General features: G+C 41.0%; 1 protein-coding gene across 7 annotated transcripts in view; it reads right to left on the bottom strand.

The window, feature by feature from the left end:
• Positions 1-27,373, bottom strand: part of ZNF827 (zinc finger protein 827) — a 175,630-nt gene that overhangs the window by 118,711 nt on the left and 29,546 nt on the right. For 5 of the 7 annotated variants that reach the window (XM_003257774.4, XM_030816204.1, XM_030816206.1 and 2 more), the window contains exons 2-4: positions 19,147-20,196; positions 9,200-9,372; positions 2,646-3,126 (exon numbers count right to left, since the gene is read on the bottom strand). In XM_003257774.4, the coding sequence (XP_003257822.2) occupies positions 2,646-3,126; positions 9,200-9,372; positions 19,147-20,196 (1,704 nt within the window). Of the gene's footprint in view, positions 1-2,645; positions 3,127-9,199; positions 9,373-19,146; positions 20,197-25,306; positions 25,403-26,160; positions 26,361-27,373 lie in introns of those variants that run through there. The other 2 variants (XM_030816202.1, XM_030816201.1) reach the window with 2 other exon arrangements.

Consider the following 27,373-nt stretch of genomic DNA (forward strand, 5'->3'; position numbering starts at 1 on the left):
AGAGCAGCTATCAAATGTATGGTCGGACCAACCAGAGGGTAAGTAAAATTAAAAAAAAAAAAAAATCGCTCCAGAAAATGTATTCCTTTCCTTTTAACATAGCTTCTCCTCTCCTGAGCTGCATTGCCACAGCCACCAAGTTTACATTTACATCCAAATATGCACACACAAAAAAATTAAGGATGCATCTCACTCCCCGGTGACTTTATAACAGGTTGCTAGGTAACAGTGCATACAAGTCAGGTTTCAGGACCTCCAGTAAGCCACCATAAAATAGCCACATGGGCCTTTTGCATAAATAGTGTGTGCATTTGTTATCTGTTTTCTTATGCCAATTGATCAGTCAGTAAATATTCTGACTGCCAAACCAAAAACAACTCCCCATCAATAGCTAACTGAAAACACAGATCACAATATAAGGCTTTGATGCGCAATTCTTTCCCCCAACCTATCAACTGGCTTCTCCCCTCGTGTCTGCTGCTTGCAGTGCTGGCTCTAAGCAGCCTTATCTTATGCTCCCTGAGATTGGGTCTAGAGCTAATTACAGCATAATGTGAGCACTCAGAGCTGAGCCCAGCTGGAGCCACGCATCATACGCAAGTGTTTTATCCAAAGACCAAACCTTCCCTGTTCCTGCTCACCTTCCTCTAGATTTTAAAACATCCCTGGAGTCATGGAGTAAAGGGAGTCACACCTTACTCAGAGTCATTCACCCCCACCTGGATTTCCCATCTGTTAGGTAAGGAAATATCCCCCTTTCTAAGCTATGTGATGTGAGTATGTCATTTGCATTCCTCCCCTGGGGATTGCACTATAAGGGCCCATAAAAGGAGCCCCCTTTGCTATCATGGTGGCAGGGAAGACAATCAAGGAAAAACTAGAGTTCCCCCGGAGGTGAAATCCTAAAGGATCAGAACAGCAAACATGGAATACATGCAAACATGTATTTCCCCCACATGTTCAAAAATTTTTAAATATAAAACTCAAAGTCTCTAAAAATCACATTTTCACCTAGACTGGAATAGAAGAGGGAGAAGTCGGGGGAGAGGGGTGATGAGGAGCAGAGAAGCCAGTGTTCTTTAGAGCCACAGTCAGAAACTTGGCCAATTCCAGCATAGGGCCCCCTCACTCTCATTGCCAGTTGGTGTGCTTCACTGTTACATTCCCTGCTCTTTGCCTACTTGGTTCATTTCTGGGACATCTCATTTTCCATCCCCTACCTTTCCTCATTTCTTCCAACTAGTGTCTCCCACTCCTGAGGAGCAAAGATCTGTGGTAAGGGGGACATTCCAAAAGACCCGACTGAAGTGTCCCTGAGCAAAGGGACTTCAGAGTGGAGCTGAACCTCTAATTCACCTGGCAATGACATTTAGTGAAATGCGACTCACAGTCCATTTAAAGGAAGGCGGTGACCAATTATTCTCCATTTAAAAGGGTATTGTCAATCTCCAAAGAGCTGACATGGCATTTGGAAATCATCGTGGGGACTGCCATCTTCACTGAAATACAGAACCAATTCTCCACCGACCTTTCCCCACCGCCTACATCTCCTTTAAAATTTAAAATCATACTTTTAAAAGCGTAATGAGTAGCCGCACAATCCTGCAACACACCTTATCATTCCAAAAGAGAACGACAGGAAAAACAGAGCGCCCTAAGACCTTGATGCCCCTTTTCAACACCACAACTTAAATCAAATATGTTGGGGAAAAAATGAGAAAAAAAGAAACATCATGTACAATTTGATGGTGATAAAAAGAATGTCAACTAATAAGAATACATCTTTATAATTTATACTCCATCTTTTTTCCCAAATGGATCAGGGCAGTTTTTTAAAAAAAGAATTTTTTTTAAATGTGTTTTTAAATTCCACTTTATATGAGGTCCCTAGAATAGTCAGATGCAAAGACATAAAGTAGTGGCCTCCAGGGCCTGTGGGGGAAGAGGTGAACTGAGAGTTGTTTAATGAATTTCAATTTGAGAGAATGAAAAACTTCTGGAGATGGATGGGGGTAATGGTTTGCACAACAATGTGAACATACTTAATGTCAGTGAACTGTGCATCTAAAATGGTTAAAATGGTAAATTTTATGTTAAATACAGTTTGCCATAATAAAAAAATTCCCTTAAAAAAACCTGAAAAACTTCTTAAAGATAGTTATCATTTGCTCAAATTTTAGAAGTCTATAATTCCTAATAGTAGTCTTTGTATTATGTCCTTTAAAAATCTTATAAATTAAGACAGTAAAGAACTTGAATAATGCCAAAATGAGGTATTCCATACAAGTCCAGTGCAGAAGAGACATGTTAAACAGGGCCCAATGTCACACAAGCAACTGACACAAGCCTGGCTTACCATGTGACCTTTCCCCGCTACAGTAAGAACTCATCAACGGGAAAAAAAAAACTGAAGGAAATCAACAATCCCTACTGTTTTGAGACTCAAGCCAAAGCAATACTGCTTCCAAAGGATTACACACACACAAAGTCAAGGAGAAAATGTATGGAAGTGCAGACTATCCAAATTTAAAGGGACCTTGAAATCATCTAGTTCTACCAGCTTATTTTACAAATGAGAATACTGGTAGACATAGAGAGAGAGAAAGAGAGAGAGAGAGAGAGAGAATACAACCCTATTCAAGTACCTGACAGCTTCATGAGAAAATCAGACGCCATCTTAACAGAGATGTCCTGGCTGAACAATGCTGACGCACTGTTGGCCACATACTCGGAGGGGTCTTTCAGCTTTGTGTGGTTGGCGGGCCTGTCGGCAGCATTCAAAGTAAAGGAGGTGGGCAGGCCGTTATCTTCCTTGGGTTCCTCCTTCACCAGCAAAGGCGAGACGCCAGCCCCTCCCTGGCTAGTCCTCTCTGGAGTGTTAGACGTCATCATGGTCCCCACTAGCTCTGTCCCTCCTCCTTCCCTTTGCTGCCCCAGGCAGGCACTGTCACTGAGGTGGGGAGATCCCTTGACATCTGGGTCTGGGATCTCCTCCTTCACCTTGGCTTCTGTCCTCAGGAAGTGCTGATGGCAACGCATGTGGAGTTTCAGGCTGAAGTGGCGTGAGGAAGTAAAAGGGCACAGCTGGCACTGAAAGGTCTCTCCCCGATCCTGGTGCTGATGAACCTGACGGAGAAGCAAGAAGAATGAGCTAGCCACCGTGCATTTATGGAAAATGCTTGCTGTAGATCCAAACTATTCATCAATCATTTCCTCACCGTGCAAAGGGCTGACCTTTGTACCGCAGAGCATTTCATTATGGGGCTCCAGGTAATGAGGCCAATCCCTAAACATAAAGTGGGTCCACATAGGTTAAGGGTCCATTATTAGGGCCATGCTCACAACTGAGGATGCAGCCGGCCAATGGATGCTATTTTGGGTAGCATCCCAATATTCTAGTCATCTGATCTCAGCTGATGTCTTCAGAGAAAATATTATAAACCCAGCACAATCCAAATATTACATAATTACTAGTTGGGGGTCAAAAGAGGTAAACTGTCAAGTAATTCCTCTCACAATAATGATACTTTGCATGTACCCAATTTTTTGTCACCCAGGAAATTAGCTATGTTTTGCAAACATAATTTCAGCTTTCAAAATGCTGCTGTTAGGTAATTAAGAATGTAGAAAATAATGTCTCCAGGGTATCCCCGTTTCAAAGTCAGAGAAATTGAGGCCCCAGAATAAATGGATTCAGCGAAATTACATACAAAAAAAAACAAAGTAGGAGAAAAACCAAGGTCTGACCCTCACCAAGTATTCTGAGCAAGAGGAAACCAATTTTTCCAAACGTGGCTATAATATCATGCTCCGGATTCTGACGTCTGCAATGAAAGAATGCAGACTTTTAAATCCAGTTCCAGTCTTGCATGCAGACGATACCTGTAAAAATTGGGAGAAACTTTTTCTTCCTGTCACTACCAAATTTAGTGCTTAAAAAAGTGAGGAAATCATTGCATTGGCCTGAACCAGGCTTTGAGCTGGCAGGTGCTCATAAGCTTGTAACTTCCCCATTCATCGCTGCCAATGCACTTTAGTGCTGACCTGCTACACTCTGCTATTTCAGGACTGGCCCTCCCTTAAGTAGAAACTGCCAATTGTGTAGATGTGGGCCAAATGATTTGGGTAGCTGTGTGATCTGAACAAACAAGTGAGTGATTGGAACCCAAAAGCAAAACAAAACTAACACCTCCTCTTTTAGAGGTGACATAAGCAAGACTCGAACCCAGGTCTCACCAAGGTTAAAGGCTCATGTGTTAATCCGCTGCACCACCTGGCCCCTCTGGGTAGGTTTCCTTTCCAAGAGAGCAAGTTTTACAACAGCTGTTTATGCATTCTGAATGCAATCCAAAAGCATTATTCACCAGCCAAAACATACTTTTAAATAATGTTAAGTGACCAACAAAAGCAAAGAAATTAAAAGTTAATGGTGAGATCCTGTCGCTACAGCACCCCACTGTGGCTTTTTGAAAAAAACAACAGAAGAGATTCTGGGTCCCCCAAAGCATGAGTTTCTCAACAGAAATAGCCATGTACACTTAAAACCAGTTAGGCAAAGTCCTGATCATGAAAAGGCTTTCCCTCTGCTGGGGTGGAGTGCTGGGGGTGGGATCACCGATTGTCACCAGCTGTTAACATCACCCCTTTCTGTTCTTTCACAACAAAAGGATTTCACTAGGAGCTGATCATTTCATTTGCTTTCTCACAGAATCCCCACCATCCCCTCCGATCAATTCACGCAGAAGCAGGCACCTTGGGGACCTCAGGTCACAGTCCCATGGGACCCTGACCGGTGCTGCCAAAAGCATGCCCCGGAACCAGGTGGTAAAGGTCACGAGGCGGAGAGCTTCCATTGTCCCTGGGAGCAGTGCAGTGGGGCAGATCCATTTCAGAAGTGTCCTTACATCTACTGACCCAGGAGAGGAGGGGAGCTAATCCAAGACCAGAAGCTCCGGAAGCAGCTTCTGGAAGAAGGAAAAGGACAGAGCACGAGCCCAAGTTCTAAAATCAAAAGGGAGTCCTGGATTAAAAACAGTCTGTGTGCATGTATTTTATGTGACTTCTTTTCCACCAGATCCTGGCCTTGTTATATTTAGTTATGGACAAATTAGTGAAGCTTTAAAGGAAAAACAGTGGGTATTTTGTTGACTTTTGCACTTAACAATTTTTTTTGAGCTACAACTTCCCAAAGAGACTATGTATCACATTTGGCCTTTGAGAGAAGTATTAGCTCTATCCTCTGACTGCAGTGTTTCCCCCTTCTCTCCTGACATTCTAGCACTTTTCTGTCATAATTTTTATTCTCTTTAGCTTGACATTTGCTTTAAAGACCCTCTTAGTCTACTAAAATGAAGAAAGGCTTCTCTAAAGCACGTCATTCTCTCCAGGCCATGTTTAGGGGGCTCACCTATCCTCTGGTCATTTCACACAAACAACCCATATCAGATGCTGTTCCATCATTAGTGCCATCTCTTCACCATTGGGGCCATTTCTTGTTAGCAGTTGGATGCTTGGGTTGTGGTATTTCAGAGCTTGGGGAAATTTTGGGAAACCTCTACTCCATTCCCCACTAGGGGGACAGGTGAGGGTCTTCATGAGAAGTTAGAGCTCCTTAAATGGCAGACCTGAGGCTACTAGAACTCAGTACCCTGACTCTTGGTCAGTTTCCTGCTAATACTTCACCACTGTTCTTTATCTTAGCAGTCCTCCTCACCTTTTCTGTTCAATTTTAGCTTATGAATTCATGTTGAATTCCTGTATGTTCACTTATCCAGGAAAATTTTAAAGGACTTAATGGAAATCTGAGATAACCCCAAGGAAGCTGGAGGCCTTTATAAGCTCCTTCCACAGCGGCTCATAAAAACATTTACACAATATATTATGAAGGAAAGGTGGGCTAAAAGAATGTACAGTGCCTAGGACATAATAGGATAGAGTAAGTACGATAATACAAATACAGTAAGTACTATATTTGTTGAACAAAGAAAGTAGAATCCCATTTTTCTTTAAAACATCGATATACCAATATAGAAGAATATACATCAAAGTGATAATGGTTATTTATCAATCTTGGTGATGGGATTAAGGATCAACTTTATATTCCTTTGTTTATCAGTTTTTCTAAGTTCTCAGCACTAAAGACAGATCACAAAAAGGGAAAAGGAATAAAATTTATTTTAGAGTAATTTTTTATACCATTTCATTGATTATTTCTAAATGTAAATAAACATTAATGTATATTGAGATGGCTTTCCGATAATGATCACTGTATTAGCTACATTTACTGAATGTTGTTTCTCCAGGGTGGGCACTGTATTAAGTGCTTTATGTGCATTATCTCATTTAACTCTCATAACAACCCCATGAGACAGACTGTATAATTATTATCTCCATTAGTGGAAACAGAGGTTTGGAGAGGTCAAATGATTCTTTCAAAGTCTCACAGCTCCTAAGGTGGAACTGAGATTCTAACTAAGGTTTTTCTGACCATACAGTTTGAGATCTTAATCTCTGGCTATACTAACCCCACTTTTTTGTTTGTTTGTTTTTTGTTTTGTGACGGAGCCTAGCTCTGTTGCCCAGGCTGGAGTGCAGTGGCGCGATCTCAGCTCATTGCAAGCTCCGCCTTCCACACTGACCCCACTTCTTAGGCTGAATTCATTTAGAAAATCTGTCCACGGCAGGGTGCAGTGGCTCAGGCCCATAATCCCAGTACTTTGGTAGGCCGAGGCGGGTGAACTGCCTGAGGTCAGGAGTTCAAGACCAGCGTGGCTAACATGGTGAAACCTCGTCTCTACTAAAAACACAGAAATTAGCCAGGCATGGTGGCGGACGCCTGTAGTCCCAGCTACTCGGGAGGCTGAGGCAGGAGAATCGCTTAGAGCCCAGAGGTGGAGGTTGCAGTGAGCCAAGATGGCGCCACTGCACTCCAGCCTGGGTGAGAGAGCTAGACCCCGTCTCAAAAATACAAAAAAAAAAATCTGTCCGTCCATATTTGTAGTCTCTGGTGGATATAGCAGAGGATATCTACCCATAAGACTACAACCATTATATTTCCAGGTAGACGAGATTTGCAAAATGTAGCAAAATTAAAGCATTTTAACCAAATAAAATCATGAATGCTTTGATTAAAAAAAGAACAGCCAATAAGTGAGGTGGAAAGCAGGGACAAGAAAGAATATACCATTTGATAAAATTAAACTTGCATGAGCTCTTCTCACACTTCCCGTATCAAAAGCTCAAGTCATAGCTCAACAGGTTAGGACACCATGAGTTTGAATAAACTGCTTTATCGTACTGGTTATTGATTTGTTCTGAAAGCATTCTAAGACCCCACGACCCACAAAGCCCTTGCAGCTCTCATCTGTGACACTGCCATGGCCGGCCGTCTGTGTCATCAAGGCACCCAACTCATCCCCCTGTAGTTTCAGGGTCAGTAGTTCCTGCTATTGAAAACCCTGCTTTTTTTCCATGGGTTTATAAATAGGTTGTTTTAAGTGACCCTGAGCTGAAACCAAGCTTACAAGGTGTCAGGCTAGATGCAAGTTTTCTGCTCGCTGAAGCTTTAAATTTGCCAGACCTGATTTCTAAACACAGCTTAGGAAATAGTAACTAAAACAAATTTTCATTTTAAAGGCATTTCTTTTGAAGTCTTATCCTGCTAATGAAATTCAACTTTGCAGGTTTAAAATACAAGTTTTTACTTTGGGAAGACGTGACAGAGGATGAGGAGGGTTAAAGTAAAAACTAAGTCGGCTGAGTAAAATTCAGCCAACCAGAACTCCTGGTTAAATGGATTCTGAAGATGAAGGGCATGCTACTCCCAGGAGACAAAGACAAATGATAGAAAACAAATTACATCATGGATTTAAATTTTTTTAATCTTCCAAGCTATTTCCTAAAGTCAGTAGAGGTTCTATCTGGTCACACTTTTTTAGAGCTACAATTCTGAAAAGTGATTTCTGATCTATTTAGAAGGATTAGACCGCAAGATTTCCAAATAAGCAAATACCTTAATTATGTCCATACATTATACTTCTTATGGTAGGAAAGTAAATACTTTATAAATAATGTCAACAGCCAAATCATATAGAAAATATCAGTGAAGATATGATTGCTATTAAGATGCTCAATGATAGTTATTAGAATTAAATAACTTCCACTGAAAATTCCTGTGTCAGATATTTGGTTAATATTCTCTCCTTAAATACTAATGACAACTCTTCCAGACAAACATTATCATTCCCATTTAACAGATGAGAAAATTCAGAGTCTAAAGGTTAACTTGCTCAAGGCCACTTAGCTAGTAAGTTGCATAATAAGATTTCAATTCAGGTCTATCAAATTCAAAACCCCATGCTCTTTTGATCCCATGAGTTTCCTCCTGGATTTTGAGACAAAACCCTTCGCATTAATGGAGTCAGCTAAAAAGATTTCCATCTAACTAAGTTTTCCCCCATCTCACATAAGAGGGACTCATGGATTCTAGTCAATTCTTCTGTACATGTTTAGTGTAGGTTTGAGCTCCCCAGTTGTTTTTAATAGGACATTGAAAATTATGTCCTTGGATGTTTGGTAAATGTAATCCTGGGAATTACGATAGCTCAAACAACGACAGCCTCAATGAGGACTACAGTCTTGTTAGAAAGGGCCCCAACCCTCCCACAGGGCTAAATAAAGTTAAAGGCCAGGTGCCTTCAATGTCTTCATGCCTCCTACATGGTGTCTCTGTGTGTTCCTCTTAGTTTGCAAGCTGGAAGGTAAGGCAGTAATAGCCAAGGGCAGTCTCTCCAGGAAGGGGAGCAGGTTCAAGAGCCCTCTCTTTGGTGCTCAGTCCAGCAGCTCTTCCTGAACTTGGCTTTCCCTGCTTCTTGCTATTCCCCAACCCTGCTTCTGAGTGCCCCAAGGAATGCGTCAGCACACAGGCCAGGCAGGCTTTTGCTCCCTTATAGGAGAGGACCGCCCTCCAGTAAATACATTATTTGGCTATCGAAGGTTCTCTCTGCCTTTAAGTTCTTGGCTGCAAAGTGGACATTAACACCTTTCTGTTGAATTCTACATTGCTACGTGGAGTACTGTCATCCACATGTTCCATCAGTGAGGCGCCCTCCCTCGGCCAAGAAGCCTCCTGCACCAGACCATGTACAGAAGCCCTGGCTGTGCCCGCCTCTGCAGGAGGTGCAGGCGGTAGGTGGCTTACCTTCATGTGGGATTTGAGATTGTCCTTGCGAGCACACCGGAATGGACAGAGCGGACACTGATGACTTTTTAAACCTGTGTGAATCACCATGTGCCGCTTCCAGTAACTCTTCCTTTTAATAACCAAACCACATATTGGACACTGGAAAGGCTTTCCACTTTCCTCTTCTGAGGCTTGGAAGAAGGAGAAAGAAAGGAACATTAAGGAAAACAAAAAGGTACACTGCATCTGGCATTAATTCACATACACTGCCATATAAAAAGCACTAAAAATGATTTGGGGTTTTTTTCTTGACAATTCCGAGATTTTATTCATAAGAAAGTTTTAGTACTGCTTTTCTTCAGGTAGAAACCCATATTCATCTAGTTACTTCCATCTGGGCTCCATTTTCCAAAATCTGCTCATCCTGCCTTGTGAAAGTCTGACTTCCAAAGGCCATCCGACACTAAGGAAGACATCTGCAAAGGGGCTTCGCCCAGCCTGTCCTAACTCAGGGCCCAAGGGTACCATGCACAGTCAGAGAAGCCTGAGTGCAGGGGCTTTGTTTCCTGAAGGAAACTGTAAGACTCAAGTCCATGTCTGAATTTCTGAACTTGGAAAACAGTGAGAAATAAAAACAAATCACACGGGACAGAGAATAATGCACTGCTCCACACTGAAAACCAAACAGCTATCATAAACCTCACTCTCTGAACTCCAATGGAGACAAATTTTCAGATCCCTACTGCTGACTTGTTTAGTTGTGGCTTGAGCAGATGCTGCTGCCAATTTAGCCATCAGGGGGTCTTAAGGTCAGGGTTTTTGACCCTTTTATTTCTGTCCCTTTGGTAGCCACTAACAATATGTGCTGCCTTCCTCTGCACGGTGACTGGGCCTCGCTGCCCACTTTGGGGAGAGCTGCAATGAGGCCACCACAAATGCTCCAATCTTTCAAGAAATTAAACAAACCAACTACTTCCTCCAAATAAAGCTAAGGTCGCTCTCAAAGTGAAGGGTCTCTGTTGTGACACTATTGCTAAACTTCTGGTCTACCAATTTATATTGCTCAGTGCCACGCTAGCCTCTGCAATTTGGGGATACAGGGAATAAAAAGAAGCAGAATCAAGAACTTAGACATTTCTTTCTTAATCATAGGGAATCAGAAATATTTCAAAACCAGTTAAATGACTTGGCATATGTGCCCACAATAAAATATAAAAAGCACTTTTTAAAATGAGCTAGATCTACAGACGATGATATAAAAACATGTCCAAGATATTAGCATTGGTGGATAAAGCAAGATACAAAACCATATATACAGAGTAATTCTATTTTTGTTTTCTAAAAAAATGGGAATCAATCACAGCTAAAACCATTAGGTGAAATATTAGCAGGGAACTTTATAAAGGATGGATCAGTTGACAACACCTAAAACCACTAATTAATCTTAACATTACTAAAAATGGGGCAGATACCATGTGCCTTCTGATATGTCATCTGTGAAATGTCCTTATAAAAAATTGAACAATCCTCTATATAACTAGCCCTTTATTGGAAATACAATTGATTTTTTAAAAAAGTGTTAAACACACCAACGGGATGAAATCAGCCAAATCTAGAACGTGTGAATTCCTCAAGACAAACGACCCAGTTTCTTCAACATGTAAATGGCGTTTTTAAAAGAGAAGGGGTTATGGAAAAATAAAGACTTAAGAGATATATACAAAAAAAAAAAACACAAGGTGTGAAGCTTATTTGGATTCTGTTTAAATAAAACAATTGTAAAAGGACATTTCTCAGATAATTGAGGAAATACTGATTATAGCTTGGGTGTTCCAAAATATCATTTAGCAATTGTTGTTTCTGTTAGATGTGATAGTGGAATTGTGGTTATTTTTTTTAAGTCCTTATCTGTTGAAGATATGTACATGGAAGTATTTACAAACAAGCAGATATGATGTCTGGGACTTGCTTTAAAATACTTGAGAAAAAATAAAGGGAGGGAGTGGGAAGAATGGCATGAATAAATGGAACAAACAAAAAATGGTATCTTTTTATTTGTATGAAAACTTCCTGGAAGCATACCCAGGAAACCACTGAGCAGTTACCACTGAAGGATTGTGGATTCAAAGGAAGGAATCAGGAGGGAAACTTGTGTTTTCATTTCATATCCTTCTGTACTATTTGAATTTTTTAATGTACACGTTACTCTTCTTACTTTAAAAGAAAATATTCCCAAGAGTATACTTTAAAATAATCTCATCATGTATTTATTGGGTCAACTGAGTCTCTACATACAAAGGAGCACTTCAAATGGATGGAACCAGAGGGTTCTGGAATAAAGTTAGAGCATTCCAAAAATGCAGTTTTACTAATACAGGTCTATTGGTTAGCTCAACCAATCAACTTGAAAAACAATCAAGTCTGGAAATTCTACTTGTGATGTGTTCCACCACATGTATTTCCTTTTTAAATTGGGGGAGTAACAGGAAATGAGGGTTTCCTTTTACTCTAGGAAGAGCACACCTTGCAGACACATATAAACAAGCATTTTTATTAACCCCCTGTAGCTTTTCTGCTGTCTGTTTTTGTGAATTGCCTCTGCCGATCTGGAGTCCTATCTGTAATTATGTCTCTCATCTTCTATCCTTCCTTGTCATTTCCTCCACCCTGATATTTTGATCATGAAGACTACATGATGAACAGCAGACTGGAGAGAAAGGACTGAATCAGGCCTCTAGGTGAAATTATTGTCATACACTACAGGGAAAAAATCATAACAATGTCTATTTGGGGTTGTAAGGACATCAAAATAATAGGAAAGAGATAAACAAACAGGCTGTCACTGATCCTCATCTTCAAGAAGAATGTCCCACTATCAAATTCCTAAACTACCTAATTTTACAGAACTGTCTGGAAGAGGAGAGAAAAACCGAGACGTTTTCCACTGACCTGAGATTTCATGGCACACCATAGCAAGGCAATAAAAGGGCATTAGCTGAAAAAATGAACACCGCTGGCTTCCCCTTGCATCTTGCCTTGCCTAATGTGACCAATGTGTTTCCTATTCTTTCTGAGACCCCTCAGTCTTCACCCTAATCAACAATTCTTTATTTCAAATATTTTACAGGGTACATTACATTTAACCCGGCATATTATTATTTCATATAAATACATTTAGCTATGCTTCCTTAGTTTTAATTAGTACCAAAATACACGAGTTGGGTACAAATTAGGGTGCACTTGGACTGACTAGGAAAAAAATTAGAACACACAATGAAGAGAAACTAACTGCAAGAAATGTGGTCAGATAGCTACGCTACTATAACTTTTGAAATTTTTAACTGATCACAGCAGGAAAGGAAGATGACAGAAACCAAATGATAAAAGCAACCCAAGTACCATGATTGATTTTCACCTTTGGCCAGTAATCTCCCTGATAACATCTACATTTTTATTTATTCAAGAAAGAAATTTCATATTTTAGTAGGACGTTCTCCATGTGTTTATGATGTTGTTAACTACTTTAAAGAAGGGAGGAAGTAAGGTTGTATTCTATTTCGTGTGCCAAACTATTTTCAGGAAACTGGCAGCTGTAAATTTCACTCAAAGTTAGAACCTAAGGAAAGAGGACCACTTCCTCAGAATGAACCGTACACTCTTGAGGCAATAGGATTGAAATGTTCATAATTTTACCTAGTTTACAACTGCCTAATAAATAACTTTTCCCAAGTATATCACTAGCTAGTTATTATCACTGAAAACACAACTAAATTCCATCAAATGCTAAGAGAACAAGTGGGATGAATAGCTGCTAATTTGCTCCTCTGGAGAAAACATATTCTCTTCATAGGCAATAATATTATTGGAATAAACGAAATAATGAATGTGCATAAGACACCTGTCACATAGTAAACAGAAGCTACCTGTAGTAGCAGTTGTTGTAGTAAGAGTAGTGACAATAAACAAACTCTAAACATGCCCTGCAAAGCTGAAAACTCACCATCAGAGCAGATGTAAATCTAAACAACTAATATCACATAATAAATACACAGCTGAAAGCTTGGCCCAACATGGTAGTTTGTCGCTGGAGCCAATACGAAACAAATAAGCAGAAGTCCATAGTGTGGCTCAGGTAGGGTCTGGCTCAGCCTAGACAAAAACTGATGGACAATCCAGCTCAGCAGGGAAAAAAAGAGACATGAAAAAGATAGAAAAGAGTGGAGGAAGGAATTGGCTGCAATAGGGCCTGGAAGTCCTTGTCTTTGTGTCTCCAGCCCCCAAACAATACCAGGTACAACATATAATTCAATAAGTGTGTGTTAGACGGTAAGGAGATTAAATGAAAAAGGTTGGGTTAAGGGAATAGAGAGAAGTGAAATGAGGGCTAGAAATGAAAGGAAAAGACGCAGGAGGCTGCCGGTAAGTCCCAGTGGAACTTGTTTTAGGCCAAGAGTGTATGCATGCCTTTCACATAGTGCCCCAATACACATTCTAAATGAATGGATGGATAAACAGATAAATGTTCATGTACTTAGACCTCAGCTATTTCCAAAAATGAACCTGGAGCAGCTTATATTAAAAATGCACATGGAATGACTACATCCTTAATAAAGTACAGAGATATATGTTGAACTATTTATAATGAACAAGATCTGCCCAAAGCAGAGATGATCTTGTGGGAGGTTTGATAGTGAATTTTAAGAAGCAACATATTTAAACTCAGAAATTGGAAAAAAAAAAAAAAAAGAGTTTGTTTTGAGATAATAAACACAGTTTTAAAACACTGAGCTACAGTAAATATAAGCAAGGAATTCTAAAACAGGAAAGGACCTTGGAGATCATCCAGCTCTGTTTACAGATAAGGATGCTAAACTGAGGTAGTATGCTGCGAGTCTCTCTACCAGTTAGTGGCAGAACTGAGATTACAGCTCATCTCGTCACTTCTGGTTTGCTGCTCTACCTATTGTCTATGCACAAATCCACAAAACAACAACAAACTTCATTGGGCTAAAAAAAATTTTTTTTTAAATCACGGAGGGTTGTAGTTGTTTAACTGCTTTAACACAAAGGTATTTTTAAAACAAAGGTAACTGTTTTGTAGGCTTTGAAATCAAACTTCCTGTTGTTCAATCCTATGTGGTGATTTGCAGCAAGTCAATATAACTTGCAACTGGGTAGTTTCTGCATATAGACCTTACCATAAACTGAGGAGTTCAAGATGCCTGGTGACCCTGGGTCTGCATAATCTGTGCATTATGATGGTCTCCATTCTGGACCTACTAACACTACCAGTACACATCTGTGTAGGATGATGACCCATCTTCCTTCCTAACAATACACATGGATTTTAAATCTTTTAACAGAATTTCTTTGTCATGTGTCTCAAATGCTATTTCATAGCAACAAAAGCAACCTAGGTTAGCAATGGATGTCCCTGGGTTTATCTGTTATTATGGATGCTGACTTTATTAATGCCTATTTTAACTAGTAAATATTCAGAGAAGTCTGATATCTATAGCCATACTAAGTTTAAATCACTGCGAAAATATAATCGAGATTAATGACGGACAGTTCTAAAAATCTTGGTTAAAAAGTGAATTTTCTAAACAAGTTCATGTATGGGATCATTCTCAGATTAAGTCTTATTGAGACTTATGGCTGGGTCCTGTGGTTCATGCCTGTAATCCCAGCACTTTGGAGGCCTGAGTAGGGTGGATCACTTGAGGCCAGAAGTTCGAGACCAGCCTGACCAACATGGCGAAACCCCATCTCTACTAAAAGTACAAAAATTAGTCGGGTGTGGTGCTGCGTGCCTGTAGTCCCAGCTTCTCAGGAGGCTCAGGCACAAGAACTGCTTGAACCCGGGAGGCGGAGGCTGCAGTGAGCAGAGATCGCACCACTGCACTCTAGCCTGGGCTATAGAGTGAGACTCTGTCACAAACAAAAGATTTATTATAATAACCATGGGCCTAATGGGAGTATCAGGAGAGGTGATCTCCCTCTCTGGACTTTGTATGCTTTTGCAATAATTTTAATAACATCACATAAATATTAAAGAAAACAGCAGCCAGAAACCCCCTATGTATTGACCCACAGGAAATAGTCTTAGTTCTCAGCTGTATGAGACCAGGTTTGCTTCTAAGAATATTTACATTTGATTCAGTACAATAAGATGTTTTGGAGACCCTCTCTCTGAAACTCTCCCTGTTATTTCTTTTAACCAGGAGTCTGGCATCCTGGGAATCTTGTTGGCCTTCTACAAGAAACTTTGTCTTTAAAATAAAAACCATTTATTTTATTCTTAGCTGCAACAGAACAGTAGCTTCAAAGAGAATTCAGTCAATGTTTGACATTTATCTTTATAGCAAACGGACATAATCTTCCCTCTATCGTGTCCCCTTTCAGAGGAGCCGTGTAGCATGTGCTGGGGGCGCAGGGTCACATGAAAGAAACCTCCCCCTCAAGTGTCACGTCTCTCTTGCAGGGCGGAAAGGCTATCGACTGGTGGACTCTTTAAGGAATTAAATACACCATGACCTGGCAACCACTGAATCCTGTTCAAAAAAGAAGAATAAGGCCAAACCTAAAAGACAATTTTTTTTTCATGGTTTGGACTTCCCTTGACCTAAAGAAGGTCAAAGAAATGCTGGTGTCTAAATTACTCAAGGCAGGATCAGCTTTTCTAGCACATACCTCTTTGTAACTTAAGAATCAACTTTATATGCTTTTTTTTGCACATTTTGAGAAATCGCTTTTTAAAAATGAAAGTCCTGCCTGAAATCAGGATGGTGTGTAGTTTATTTTTGTGGCTTTTTGTTGTTGTTCTTGGGGGCAGTTATTATTTGTTTACTTAAGTCATTAGGCAACAGAAACTCTTTTCCCTGCTGTGAGAGGCCAGTGCACCTACGTATTTTGAATTAAACTAAGATTTCCTTGTAAGGGAGAGGAAAGAATAATAATGACAAATGTTCCCATACAGTGGTGATGGCTCTCACCACATTTCCATAATGCTTCTTAGGTAAATCAAAGGTACAATCCAATCCAGCCCCAGGTGGCCCCCAAACCAAGAGTATAATGTGTGGAAGGTGGGGGAGGGAGGGGGAGGGAAGAAAAGGGAGTTGGGGAGGGTGGAGGGGACAGATGGAGATGATCCACCTTTCCTTCCACTCCTCAGATGCCAAAATCAGTGATCCCCAGTAACATCAAATTGTGTACCCATGATACAAAGACAAATAACAAAATTAGATACTCTATGAACTCCTTATTAACCCATAATCTAGCTAGGCTGCTGGGAAGTGATGACATTCACTTTAACTGAAAAGAGTGAGGGCATCCCCTCTTCTGTTTCCAAGCCATGCAATAACAAATAGAATTTGAACATAGGATGTGCCCACGTGGACGTATGGAATATTTTTCGGGTAACAATTTCAAGGACCCTCATTTTCTTGGCAGTGATCTTTCCTCATGCATGAGTTTTACAAAATGAAAGATTTTTTAAATAAAATTACTCTGCTGATGAAGCTGCTTCTTCAAGTCTTAGACTGAACAGAGGCATGTTGAAATGGGGGAGTTGGGGTGGGGAGGCCTTAGGTACAAGTCAATCAGCACAGGGTTCTATAACCCAAAACTGAGAAGTTCCTTTCCCTCCTCTTTCAATTTGAACATTCTGAACATCCACTGATTAAAATATTAAGTGTTTCAGCAATATAATAAATTTAGTAAAAAGCAAAGTAAGAAACGATTTCTTATAGATCTCCCATATTCAATTATTCTGAGAACCCCACTGAGTTGCTGGTATAGATTAAGTGCATTTAAACAAAAAAGGAACATAGCTTTTGCCTTGGGTGTATTTTCCACAACAAAACAAACAAAAAGTCTACCATTCACTGGAAGCTCATGACCTCTTTCTCATCTTTACATGTATCTAGTCGTTTGAGTGAAAAAAAATTATATTCACAACCATTGCTGGTTATACCGGACACTACTTTAATATGACAAAGCTGCTACAGTTTGGGCTTCAGGAAACATGGTTTTATCAGTCACTTCTTTCCAAGTCTTCAATCAACTAAAGCTTATTATTAACTTTGTATAAGCTTTTCCAAGTAACAAATGTCCAGATGAATTATATACTAGAAACACCATTCACACATTTATTCAATAACTAGATATGCAGAATATATATATATATATATATAAAATTATTATTTTCTTTTTTTATTTTTATTTTTTTGAGACAGAGTCTCATCCAGGCAGGACTGCAGTGGCACGATCTCAGCTCACTGCAACCTCTGCCCCCCGGGTTCAAGCAATTCTCCTGCCTCAGCCTCCCAAGTAGCTGGGATTACAGGTGCACACCACCACGCCCGCCTAATTTTTGTATTTTTAATAGAGACGGGGTTGCACCATATTGGTCAGGATGGTCTCTACCCCCTGACCTCAGGTGACCCACCCGCCTTGGTCCCTCAGAGTGCTGGGATTACAGGTGTGAGCCACTGCGCCCGGCCTAAAATTTTATTTTATATATAGCCATACCTCTCTTTCTACTGCTACCCCTAAATGAAATTTCTATAAGTCAGGAGTGATTTTTTTCCATCGTAAAATTACCCCAGCCTCCTTTGCTCTTCTCCTTGTTTCCTAATTTTACCCATTTCTCTCCTTATTTCACCAGATGGCAGGTGAGAAGAGAGGAGAAATGGAACTTAGAATTGATAAACATCCTAGGATTTTACTGACATTTCAGAAACTCTGGAGTGAACAGTTTGGATCACCAAGAGTCATAAAAGTCCCAGATACCCATTTTCCTCATTGTCTTCTGCTGTTGACTCAAGTTTTGAAGTAATTGTAATTAGCGCATATAGCTCACTCAGCCATTTAAATGGAAATTTGTCATAAATGCATCAAATTGACATTAACTGTGATCGTTCAGTCAATTATTTGCCATTCCAAACCCTCTTCATCATTGTTGCTGAAAATAATCAAAAGTTAGCTAGGCACACACGATGGCAATGTTTGTACCGATGAGGACGCACATAGCCTACTTCCTGCTCCAGTCTGGCAGGATATCCTTAAGAGACATCTGAAACCCCAACATGCATCCCCAGGAACGTTTATTTATCATGCACGCAATTTTAAAGCAAACCAGAACAAGAAATGGTGTTTCCACTGTAAGAATTCAAGTGACTAAATTTCTCCCTCAGATGAATAATTGTGAATGCTAAGGTCTTATATGACAGCGATTTCTCCTTTGGAAAGACTGCCTCCACTAGAAAAACCTTAGGATTCAAATTTTCCACATGCATATTCCTTCAAAATTGGATTGGATTTGAATTAAATAAAGCATTCACAGGAAATGTGTTGATTATGTTTGATTGACAATCTTTCTGAGTTCTTATAGGACAAGAAATTGTAGAAGAATAGGATACGTGAAAAGGGCTTAAATTCCACAAAAAGTAATAAAAATGCTAACATAAAAGTATATGCTGTGATAAATTAGGGCAGAGTAGTTCCTGATTGTACAAAAGTCCATTTGTGATGGAGGCAGCAGGAGTGTGGGCTCTCCCTTGTCCACTATTTCAAAAGCAGTGGGTTTTTTTTCCCCCTATGTTCAGTGATGCCATGCACTCCATGACAAAGATGCTTTGATCTTCTCCCATTAAATATATCTTGTATGGACCTAGCCTGAACTTAGTAAGAAAAAAAAATCATTTGTATGAAAGGGAGGGAATGCTGTATGTCTCTAAGATTATTCATTACCTTTCAAAAGTGAAGCTATTTGTGAAGTCTTTGTGTAATATGTACATGAAAGACTACTATGCTGCTTACTTAAAGTATTTTTGTTGTGCTCTTGCTTTTTTATTCCTGCCTCAGATCAGATGGGGAGCCCAACTGAAAAAAAGCAATGAATAAGACATCGCGGTTTATAGTCTAAAGGACTTACACGATGATTGAAAGAAAAGATGCCATACCTGAATTGGAGGGTTTAGAAACTCTTCCCTTAGGAACTGGGAGTAATAATAATTCCAGGGATTGTGGTGGTGGTGGTGGAGGTGGTGGAGGTGGCGGTGGAGGTGGCGGAGTGACTTTTTCTGGTTTCTTCTCTGAAGGCGGGGTCGGTAGAGGGTCCTCAGGCAGCAGCGATGATTTCTCAGCCAGAAGACTGCCCGCAGCCCTTGCGGCCACCTCCTTCAGAAGGGCCGCTGAGGAGGTCATAGAAGCCAGGGAAAGGAAGGAGCTGGCCGGTGGAGGGTGCTCCTGACCGGGAGTCAAACTTCTTTCACTGACCTTCTTGGACAAAGCGGCCAAGGTAGAACTGGCAGACTGGGAGCTAAAAGGGGAGGAAAAGGACTCAAATCGCATGGTCTCCTCAGTCCTGGTGAGAGATTTGTCCTGCAGAACGGCATTGGCTGCAGCTTTCAGTTTTAGGATGGCTGAATCCGGAGACAAGCTGCAGGTGGTGGTTGAGTTTGGCAACCACTTACCTTGATTCCATATAAAACGGTTACTTGGAGTGTATTGGTCATTCTGTTCCTGCTTCTCGGCCAACTTCCTGGCCAAAACACTGAGCTGCTGGGCGTGGTGGGAAGGCTGGGAAAAGGAGAGGTTCGATCCAACGTTTACGGGGGACTCCACTCTGCCATTGGCCGTGGCTGCAGCATCGAGTTTGAGGGAACCAGCCTCCAGCAGCCGCCTCAAGTTGCTGCTCAGGGGCTTGTTGGAGCCTGGGTCATCGTCACACAAAGAAGACACTCCGGGGGAAAGGTGATCTTGACACTGCAGTGAGTCTCGCAGGACCTCACTGTCCAGTGCCACCAGCTCCAACGTGTGGCTGCTGGGAGTCGTGCTTCCCAAGGAGGTGTCGGGGGACGTGGACTGCTCCTGGATCCGGTCCTCCAGAGACAACTTATAGTTCTCCTGGACTTCCCCATAGGATGCTTCTGACGGAGTCTCTGAAGAGTTTCCATACCAGTGTTCTCCTTCACTGAGCTCTCCCTCCGCCTCTTCCTGCCTACTAACATCTGGGGAGAATTAAGAAGATCAGGTTTACTCCCAAAGTGAACAATAAGTAAGTCTCAAGACATTCAAATGGAGTTGATGACATGCTTTCTCTTCCCTTCCACCCAGGAACCAAATGAAAGGTGGCAACAGCCTTAACAGAATGTCAGACAGACTTGGCAGAAGCCTGAAAAAAGTAAAACATGGTAAACAGGCAAAGGTAAAAACATACCCAAGTAGTCCAGATAAGTTGAAAGGGAAAAGAAGGAAAAAGAAAAATGGATCTGGTAAAGAGGTAATTGGATGAAGAAACTGCTATTTTCAGGGAATGGGGGGAAATGGAAAGAAGCCTATATCCTTGTGAAAAACCACCACAGTATGTTTAGCACTGTGACAGAATGAGAGAGGCAGCCTGGCATAGTGGGACACAGACCGTGAGACACAGACAGTGGGAAGCGCTTCCCTACTTTCTAACTCCATGACTCTAGGCAAGTCACTGAGCTGGTCTGAGAATCCACTTCCTCCAATATAAGATGCAATTCATTTTTTAAAAAGCTCATCAAAAATGTACATAATACCTGCTTAACTCACTTCATCAGTTGTTATGAAGCTTAAATCATAATAAGCATGTGATCATGTTTTGAAAACAGTCAAGTACCGTATAAAATCAGATTTCATTAGCAAACACTACTCACATTTCTGACTTCTGACTGTGACAGTACCTCCCATGTTATGCATGCTACCTATTTGAGGGTCCTCAACTCCAGTCATCAACATGCTTGCCATGTTATCACAGGCAGCGATTAGGAATGTGTTCCCTCCCTCCACTAAGAGTGTCTTTTCATTATTTTCTATTTATTGATCCACCACTACCACTCCCATGACACTCCCCTGCACCAGTTAGGCAGGCTCCATGCCATTCTAGGGGCATTCATGAGCTCTGCCACTTTTCTACCTTTTCTCACGATATTCTTTCTATCTCAAATGTCTTTCCCCAGAAAAGCTGACTGTCCAATTCTACCTACCCTTCAACACCCGGCTCAAAGGTTTCTTCCTTACAATTCTCCCTGGAACACTCAGTCAGAATGAACAAAACTAAGATCCTGCCTTCTTGGAGCTTACATTCCAGTGGGGAAGACAAGTGTCAAACAAAATTAATAAATGGGTAAATAACATAGCATGCCAGAGGGTGATAAGTCCATGGAAAACCACATAGGGCAGGACATGGAGGATGGGGAGTAATGGGTGGGAAGAGAGCTGCAATTTTAAACAGGTGGTCAAGGTGGAGCTTCACAGAAGTGGTGACATTTGAGCAAAGACTTGGAGGAAGTGAGAAACTGACCATGCAGAGGGAGAGTCACTGTGAAGGCCCTGCTGTGGGAACATGCCTGGCACGTGCACGGAACAGCACTGAAGCCAGTGTGCATGGAGTGCAGTGAGTGAGGTCAGAGCAGTGCCATAGGAGGCCAGAGAATACCATAAGTGAGTTTGTGTTGGCATGTGTATGACAGTGTGTATGCACGTGTGTGTGGGTGTGTGTGTGTGCGCGTGTGCGCGCATGCACTGTGATGCAGGAATGGGGTCACGCAGATCTACAGGACGTTGTGAACGGCAGAAAGGTCTTCTGAATTTGGCAAAACTGGGGACCACTGGAGGGTTTGTGGCAAGCGAGTGTTATGACATGACTTATGTTGTCAAAGCATTGTTCTGGCTGCTGTGTGGAAAACAGACTCCAGGTACAAGGATGAGCACAAAGAGGCCAGCTAGGAGGCTAGGACCCAGGTGGGGATTATGAAGGCTCAGCTCAGGACTGCAAGGGGTGAGAAGTGACCCAATTAGGTGCATATTTTTATTGCAGAGCCAACATTCTCATATTTTGTTGATATTGATTTTATATTACTCTAAATTATCTGTCTGCCGTTGGCTTCCTTCTAAAGTGGTGCTCCTAGAGGGCAGGAATTGTATTTTATTATCTACATATTCCACACCGTGCCTAGCACAACGTCTGGTCCCTAGCAGAGTTCAATGTATGTGTAACGATTGAGCCAAAATCCCTCCTTGTGCCAAGTTTTGCCATATAGCATGCTGTTTCTTTTTGAAATAGATATAACTAGAACTAGTAATGCATGAACTATACACTAATACATTGATCTTCCCATGCAATTTAGAGAAGAAATGTCACAAATGACAAATTCTCTTTCACGAAGCTAAAATTCTACAACTCCTTCCTGAGATTCTTTATTAAGTTATCAAGAAAATGTAAAATATCAAATGGAATTTGCTGGGAAAAAAGCAGATTAAATTGAATTTTCTCTGTTAAAAACAGTCTGGTTCTTTGTGATCTGCCACATTTCCTTCTTCCCACTTGATTTCAACATTTTTCATCTTTCCTGAAATTGGCGGCGACCCTAAACTCATCATTTCCCCAGTGGCTTCTTGGAGAGATGCTTTTTACCAAACACCAAGCAGTCAACATCAATTTCAACAATAGGGCTAATTTTATGTTTCTTTGGCAAACCACCTTCCTTGATTTCAGATTAAACATCTCATCCTTCAGTAGAATCACATAGGAAGTATCCTATAAATAGTAAGTCAAAAGTTTAAAAATCCCTACAGTAAGAATTTGTTGAATATCTGCTCAAAGAATCTTTTCTTTAACCTTTATTATTAAATGAAGTACATTCATTAAGTGAAGTAAGGGGAAAATATATTATTCAAATTTAAATACTTTTAGGTCATATGTGTGTCATACCAGAGTAGCTCAAGATAGTCAAGAATGGTTCTAAACTAATGCAGTAGGGTCACCTAACAACATACATAAAATCTAGGTTTTGAGAACCACAAGAAGTTACAACCACACATCCAATCTTGTCATCTTACTCAGACTATTAAATACGTTAAGTAAAGGTTACTGGCTGAATCAAAGACACATGACCGCGTAGAGCTAATGCAGAAACCAAGAACCCCAAATCTCTGAGCTGGCCCAGTGCTTCTCTGCAAGGTTCCACTGCACAATCTGCAGACAGAACCTCTGAACAACGACTTCTAGAGAGCTCTGAGCAGCTGCTCACCCCCTTTCCATTCCCCCATCCTTCCTGCCAACCTCTTGAATCAGAAATCAGCAAGGGATTCTCTTAGATAAGGACATATTCACTCCTTATCTTGAGACAAATCATTAAGAGGTGAGCACTCATTATTCCTGTACTCTAATCTCTTCATTTCCATTCTGCCTCTTCTTTGTTGCAGTTGGTCAAAAGGAGATTCAAATGCCTAAAGAATTTAGCACTTCTACTGGCAAAGTCCCAAAAGCAAAGTTTAATTTCCTAACCCCCTCCACACCCTCAGGGAGCAAGAATATTCCCCCTCCAAACGTGCTGAAACAGGTGAGTGTGCAAACAGGTAAGTGTGCCAAAGGCTAAAGAAACCGTCAATTCAGGTTCTAATCCTACCAAGCAGTGATACAGATATCCGAACATTCTTGAAAGATACAACAGCTAATATCTACATTTAAAGCAACTTTCCTAACCTTGTCAAAACACAAACTCAAAACAAACAAGTGAGTAAACAAAGTATTTCTTAAACAGAACTGTTTGTGGCCCCTAAAATGCCTAGATAATTTCTCAACCATCCATCCCTCTATTGTTTGCAGACTCGATCACTGAGATACACACACCTCTGGACTGCAAGAAAACTTGGATGCATAAAGAGTATCTTCTAAATTCATAATACTCTATTAATCGCTTTTCTGAAGATGCTGCTCCTGAAATTGAGGTTATTCAAGAAATAAGTTACCATATAATTTTAATGCATGGCATAGAAAGAGAAAGAGCAGAAACTTGAGGAGAAACATACCTGAAATTATTCTGGCAATACCTGAGGTCAAATAAACGGTGAGAGGAGCTTTGGGAGAAATGAATGCAAGAAAATGAGTATGTGCAGAGGGTGGGGAAAAATTGTAAGAAGCTCAAACAAATACGTCTGTGTTCACAAAACAGCAAGGATTTTCTCCCACTTTTTTTTTCTTTTTTTGCCTGCTGGGCTTCATCAAGGAGGAGTTCTTGAAGGTTGCAGTGGTCTAGCTATGGTGAACTCTCCTTCTGCAGAGTCTATAGGACAACCTGCACCTTTCCTAGCCTGGAATTTCCTTTCACACTACATCGTGAGAAAAAGTTCTCTCATTGTGGAGCTCAAAACAAAGCATTTTTGAAATCTAGAAGATGAATTTGCTGGACACAACAAACTTTAGAACATGCAAGCCTTGACTTTTGTGTCTCTCTTTCACAATCTGAGAAGTCTTAGGCAGCAAGACACCACCATTTTCCAGTCTGCCAACCAGCACGGACTCTTCACATGGAATCACAGAGCAGCACTGCACAAGCCAGGGTCCTGGAAGTGCTTCCTGCGGTACAGTGACCATGGATTTCACAGCTTTCTTAACCAAGGCTTCCCGGGGAAGCCTCTAAATGGCCAATGTAAACAACTTCCTTGTAAATACATTATTTTTAACCTCCAGAGAAGAAAGCTATTTCCATTGCTAATTTTACAACAACCTCTGTCTCTGACTGTCAGGTTCACACTCATTCTTGTCAATTTTACACAACAGTCTGTTTTTGTGTGTTTTCCCTTTAAATCAGAAACACAAAGAATTAAGAATAGCAATGGTGCAATTACAGAATGAAAATATGCTGAATAAATTTTGTTTCCATGTGGCGAATATTTCTCCTTTGGGGAAAACAAAACAAAATTCCACTACCTAACACATTTATTTATAATTCAGTTCTCAAGCAGCAACTCGGTAACTTGATATCTACAACTCTTGCTGCATTCTCGGTAGAGAATGTCTTTTCAACTCACTTCCTTTTTGGTTTGACAGTTTTAATCAGATGCATTTAATTGGACCAATATACATCTCAGAGCATCCTCGTTCAGAGTTCAGAAAGATTGTGAGTGCACAGTGAAAAAAATATATAACAGACACCTATTAATTTTCATGCTTTTTGGTTTAAGCTAGTGGGGAAGGAAGCCTAAAAGTCCCATTTCTAAATCTACTCGCAAACTATTCCCACCAGTCAGTCCATATGAATCTAGCCAGCAGGTTTTAATGAGAACAGGACTTAAATTCTTAGGACTCACCTGGCATAGGATTGGAGAGATGCTTTCTCACGGTCAAATCTCTAACAGTGTCTCCAACACTCTCTTCTTGTGACCACAGGTATGTTCACCTGGTACCTACCAACCAACCTTCTGGTTTATTTTCATGTAAAAATCTTGTAAGTTTTCCCTTTCCTACTAATACACTTCTATAGCTAAATATCTATGCCTTTTAAGATCATACATTTCCATTAGCATTATCAGTTATAATAAGTGTTGCAAATCATACAACCAACTTTTACATGCAGTTTTACATAAAAGTAGTTTGTAAGTTTAATACAAAAGTTATTAGCAAAACCAGTGCTACTAATTGACTTAATTCAACAAGCATTTACTGATCACCTACTACGTTCAGGGAACTGTTCCCCACAAAGGGAAACTCAGAGACACAACAGTCTCTGGCATAAAAGTTTCTAATTAACAGAAGAGTGAGGGTTTCACAAGCATTCAAAGCATAATGACTGGTGCCACCATACAGAAACAGCAAGGGTTGTGTAAGCACAAAAGAGGGAATAATTAACTCCAGAGGTGCAGGTGGCTTTGGAAATGGACCTCAAAGGATGAGGGCGATTTTAATGGTAGACAAAAATTCATTTACAAGCAGCCTTGCTCCTCAGCAAATTATCAAAAAGGAAATATGCCAGTCATGGAGAAAGCTAATATTCAAGTGATATATGTTAGACAAATTAACCCAATGAAAAAATTTTATACTTTTATAAAATACACTATCTTCACATTTAAAAAATATACTATCTATTGATTTGTCAAAGGTAGACCTTACCAACTATTTTACCATACTCACTAGTTTTGAAATCAAACTATTACATTATATATACCTGGAGGCAAGGCTATGAGTTGGTCATTTTTGTGTTCCTTCTTGATGCCCTGCTCATAGTAGGGGTATCTGGGCTCCTGTGGTTGTAAATGACAGAAAACCAGCAGGACCGCATGAAGCAATAAGGGAATTTTCTCAGTTCCTGTACCAAACAATAAAGGGGGCACAATGGAGCCAGCATCAGATAGGATGTCGAAAGCACCATCAGGGCTCTCTCTCTTTCGCCTCTAGTCTCTTCCTCTCAGGCCACTTTTCCCAGGAGGCTGAAAACCTGGCTGCAACCGGTTCTGGGTTTTCACTCTCAATGACTTCCCACTAGAGAAAGGTCTTTCCGCCTCTGATTGGCCTGTTGGAGGTCATGTTCCCCTCCATGGGCCTATCACTGAGGCCAGGGGGCGGGTTCTACAATGGGCTCAATGTGGGTCACAGAAGAAAGGAGAGGGAAGAGGTATCAGGAAGACAAAAGCAATGACCTCTATAATGTTTAATAAAGGTTTCTTCTGCCGCATATCAGGCTGTTCTGAACCAATTTTATGATGCTAAGCATAAAACACATCCGCATTTAGGCCGGTTTTACTTGCCAAGTTTTAAATTGTCCCTTTGTAGCCTGAAAGCCTTAGCACATCCCCCACACCAGGTCTGCCTGAAACTAAGAGACCTCTCGCGTCTTCAGGGCTCCAAGTCCACAGTCTGAGGTAAATGCACGGCCAGCAATCGCCTTCACAGGACAGAGACTCGGAGATTACAGTTATCGAAACATGGATGTCCAGGACACCCAACCGCTGTCAGCGTGCCCAGGAAGAAAATGTAAGAACTGCTAGTTATTTAAAACTGCCAGGGTGGAGAAGACAACCAGATTCCTGTCACCAGTCCAGCTAGGGAAAAGGTGCCGCAAAGGCATGAGGAAGTGAGAGGAAGTCTGGAGAGGAGAGGAGTCCACACACGGGGGGGAGGGGGGGCTCCTGGGTCAAGACGAGCATTTGGCACACAGCAACATTTTCAAATCATTATTCTAAATGACCGTGAGTAAAATAAAGGTAACACAAATGAACGCATCACTCCTCTGCAGAGTGAGTTCCAAACAGTAGCTAAGTCAGTTTCAGTATTCTTCATATAAAGTGCTTAGCCAGACCTTCCACGGCCGAGGAACTGCCCGTGCTCCTCCCTCTACCTGCCCGTCTCAGCAGGAATGGCAACTCCTCCATCCTTTCAAC

The sequence above is a fragment of the Nomascus leucogenys genome, chromosome 7b, assembly GCF_006542625.1.
Source record: "Nomascus leucogenys isolate Asia chromosome 7b, Asia_NLE_v1, whole genome shotgun sequence".
Classification (NCBI taxonomy): Eukaryota; Metazoa; Chordata; class Mammalia; order Primates; family Hylobatidae; genus Nomascus; species Nomascus leucogenys.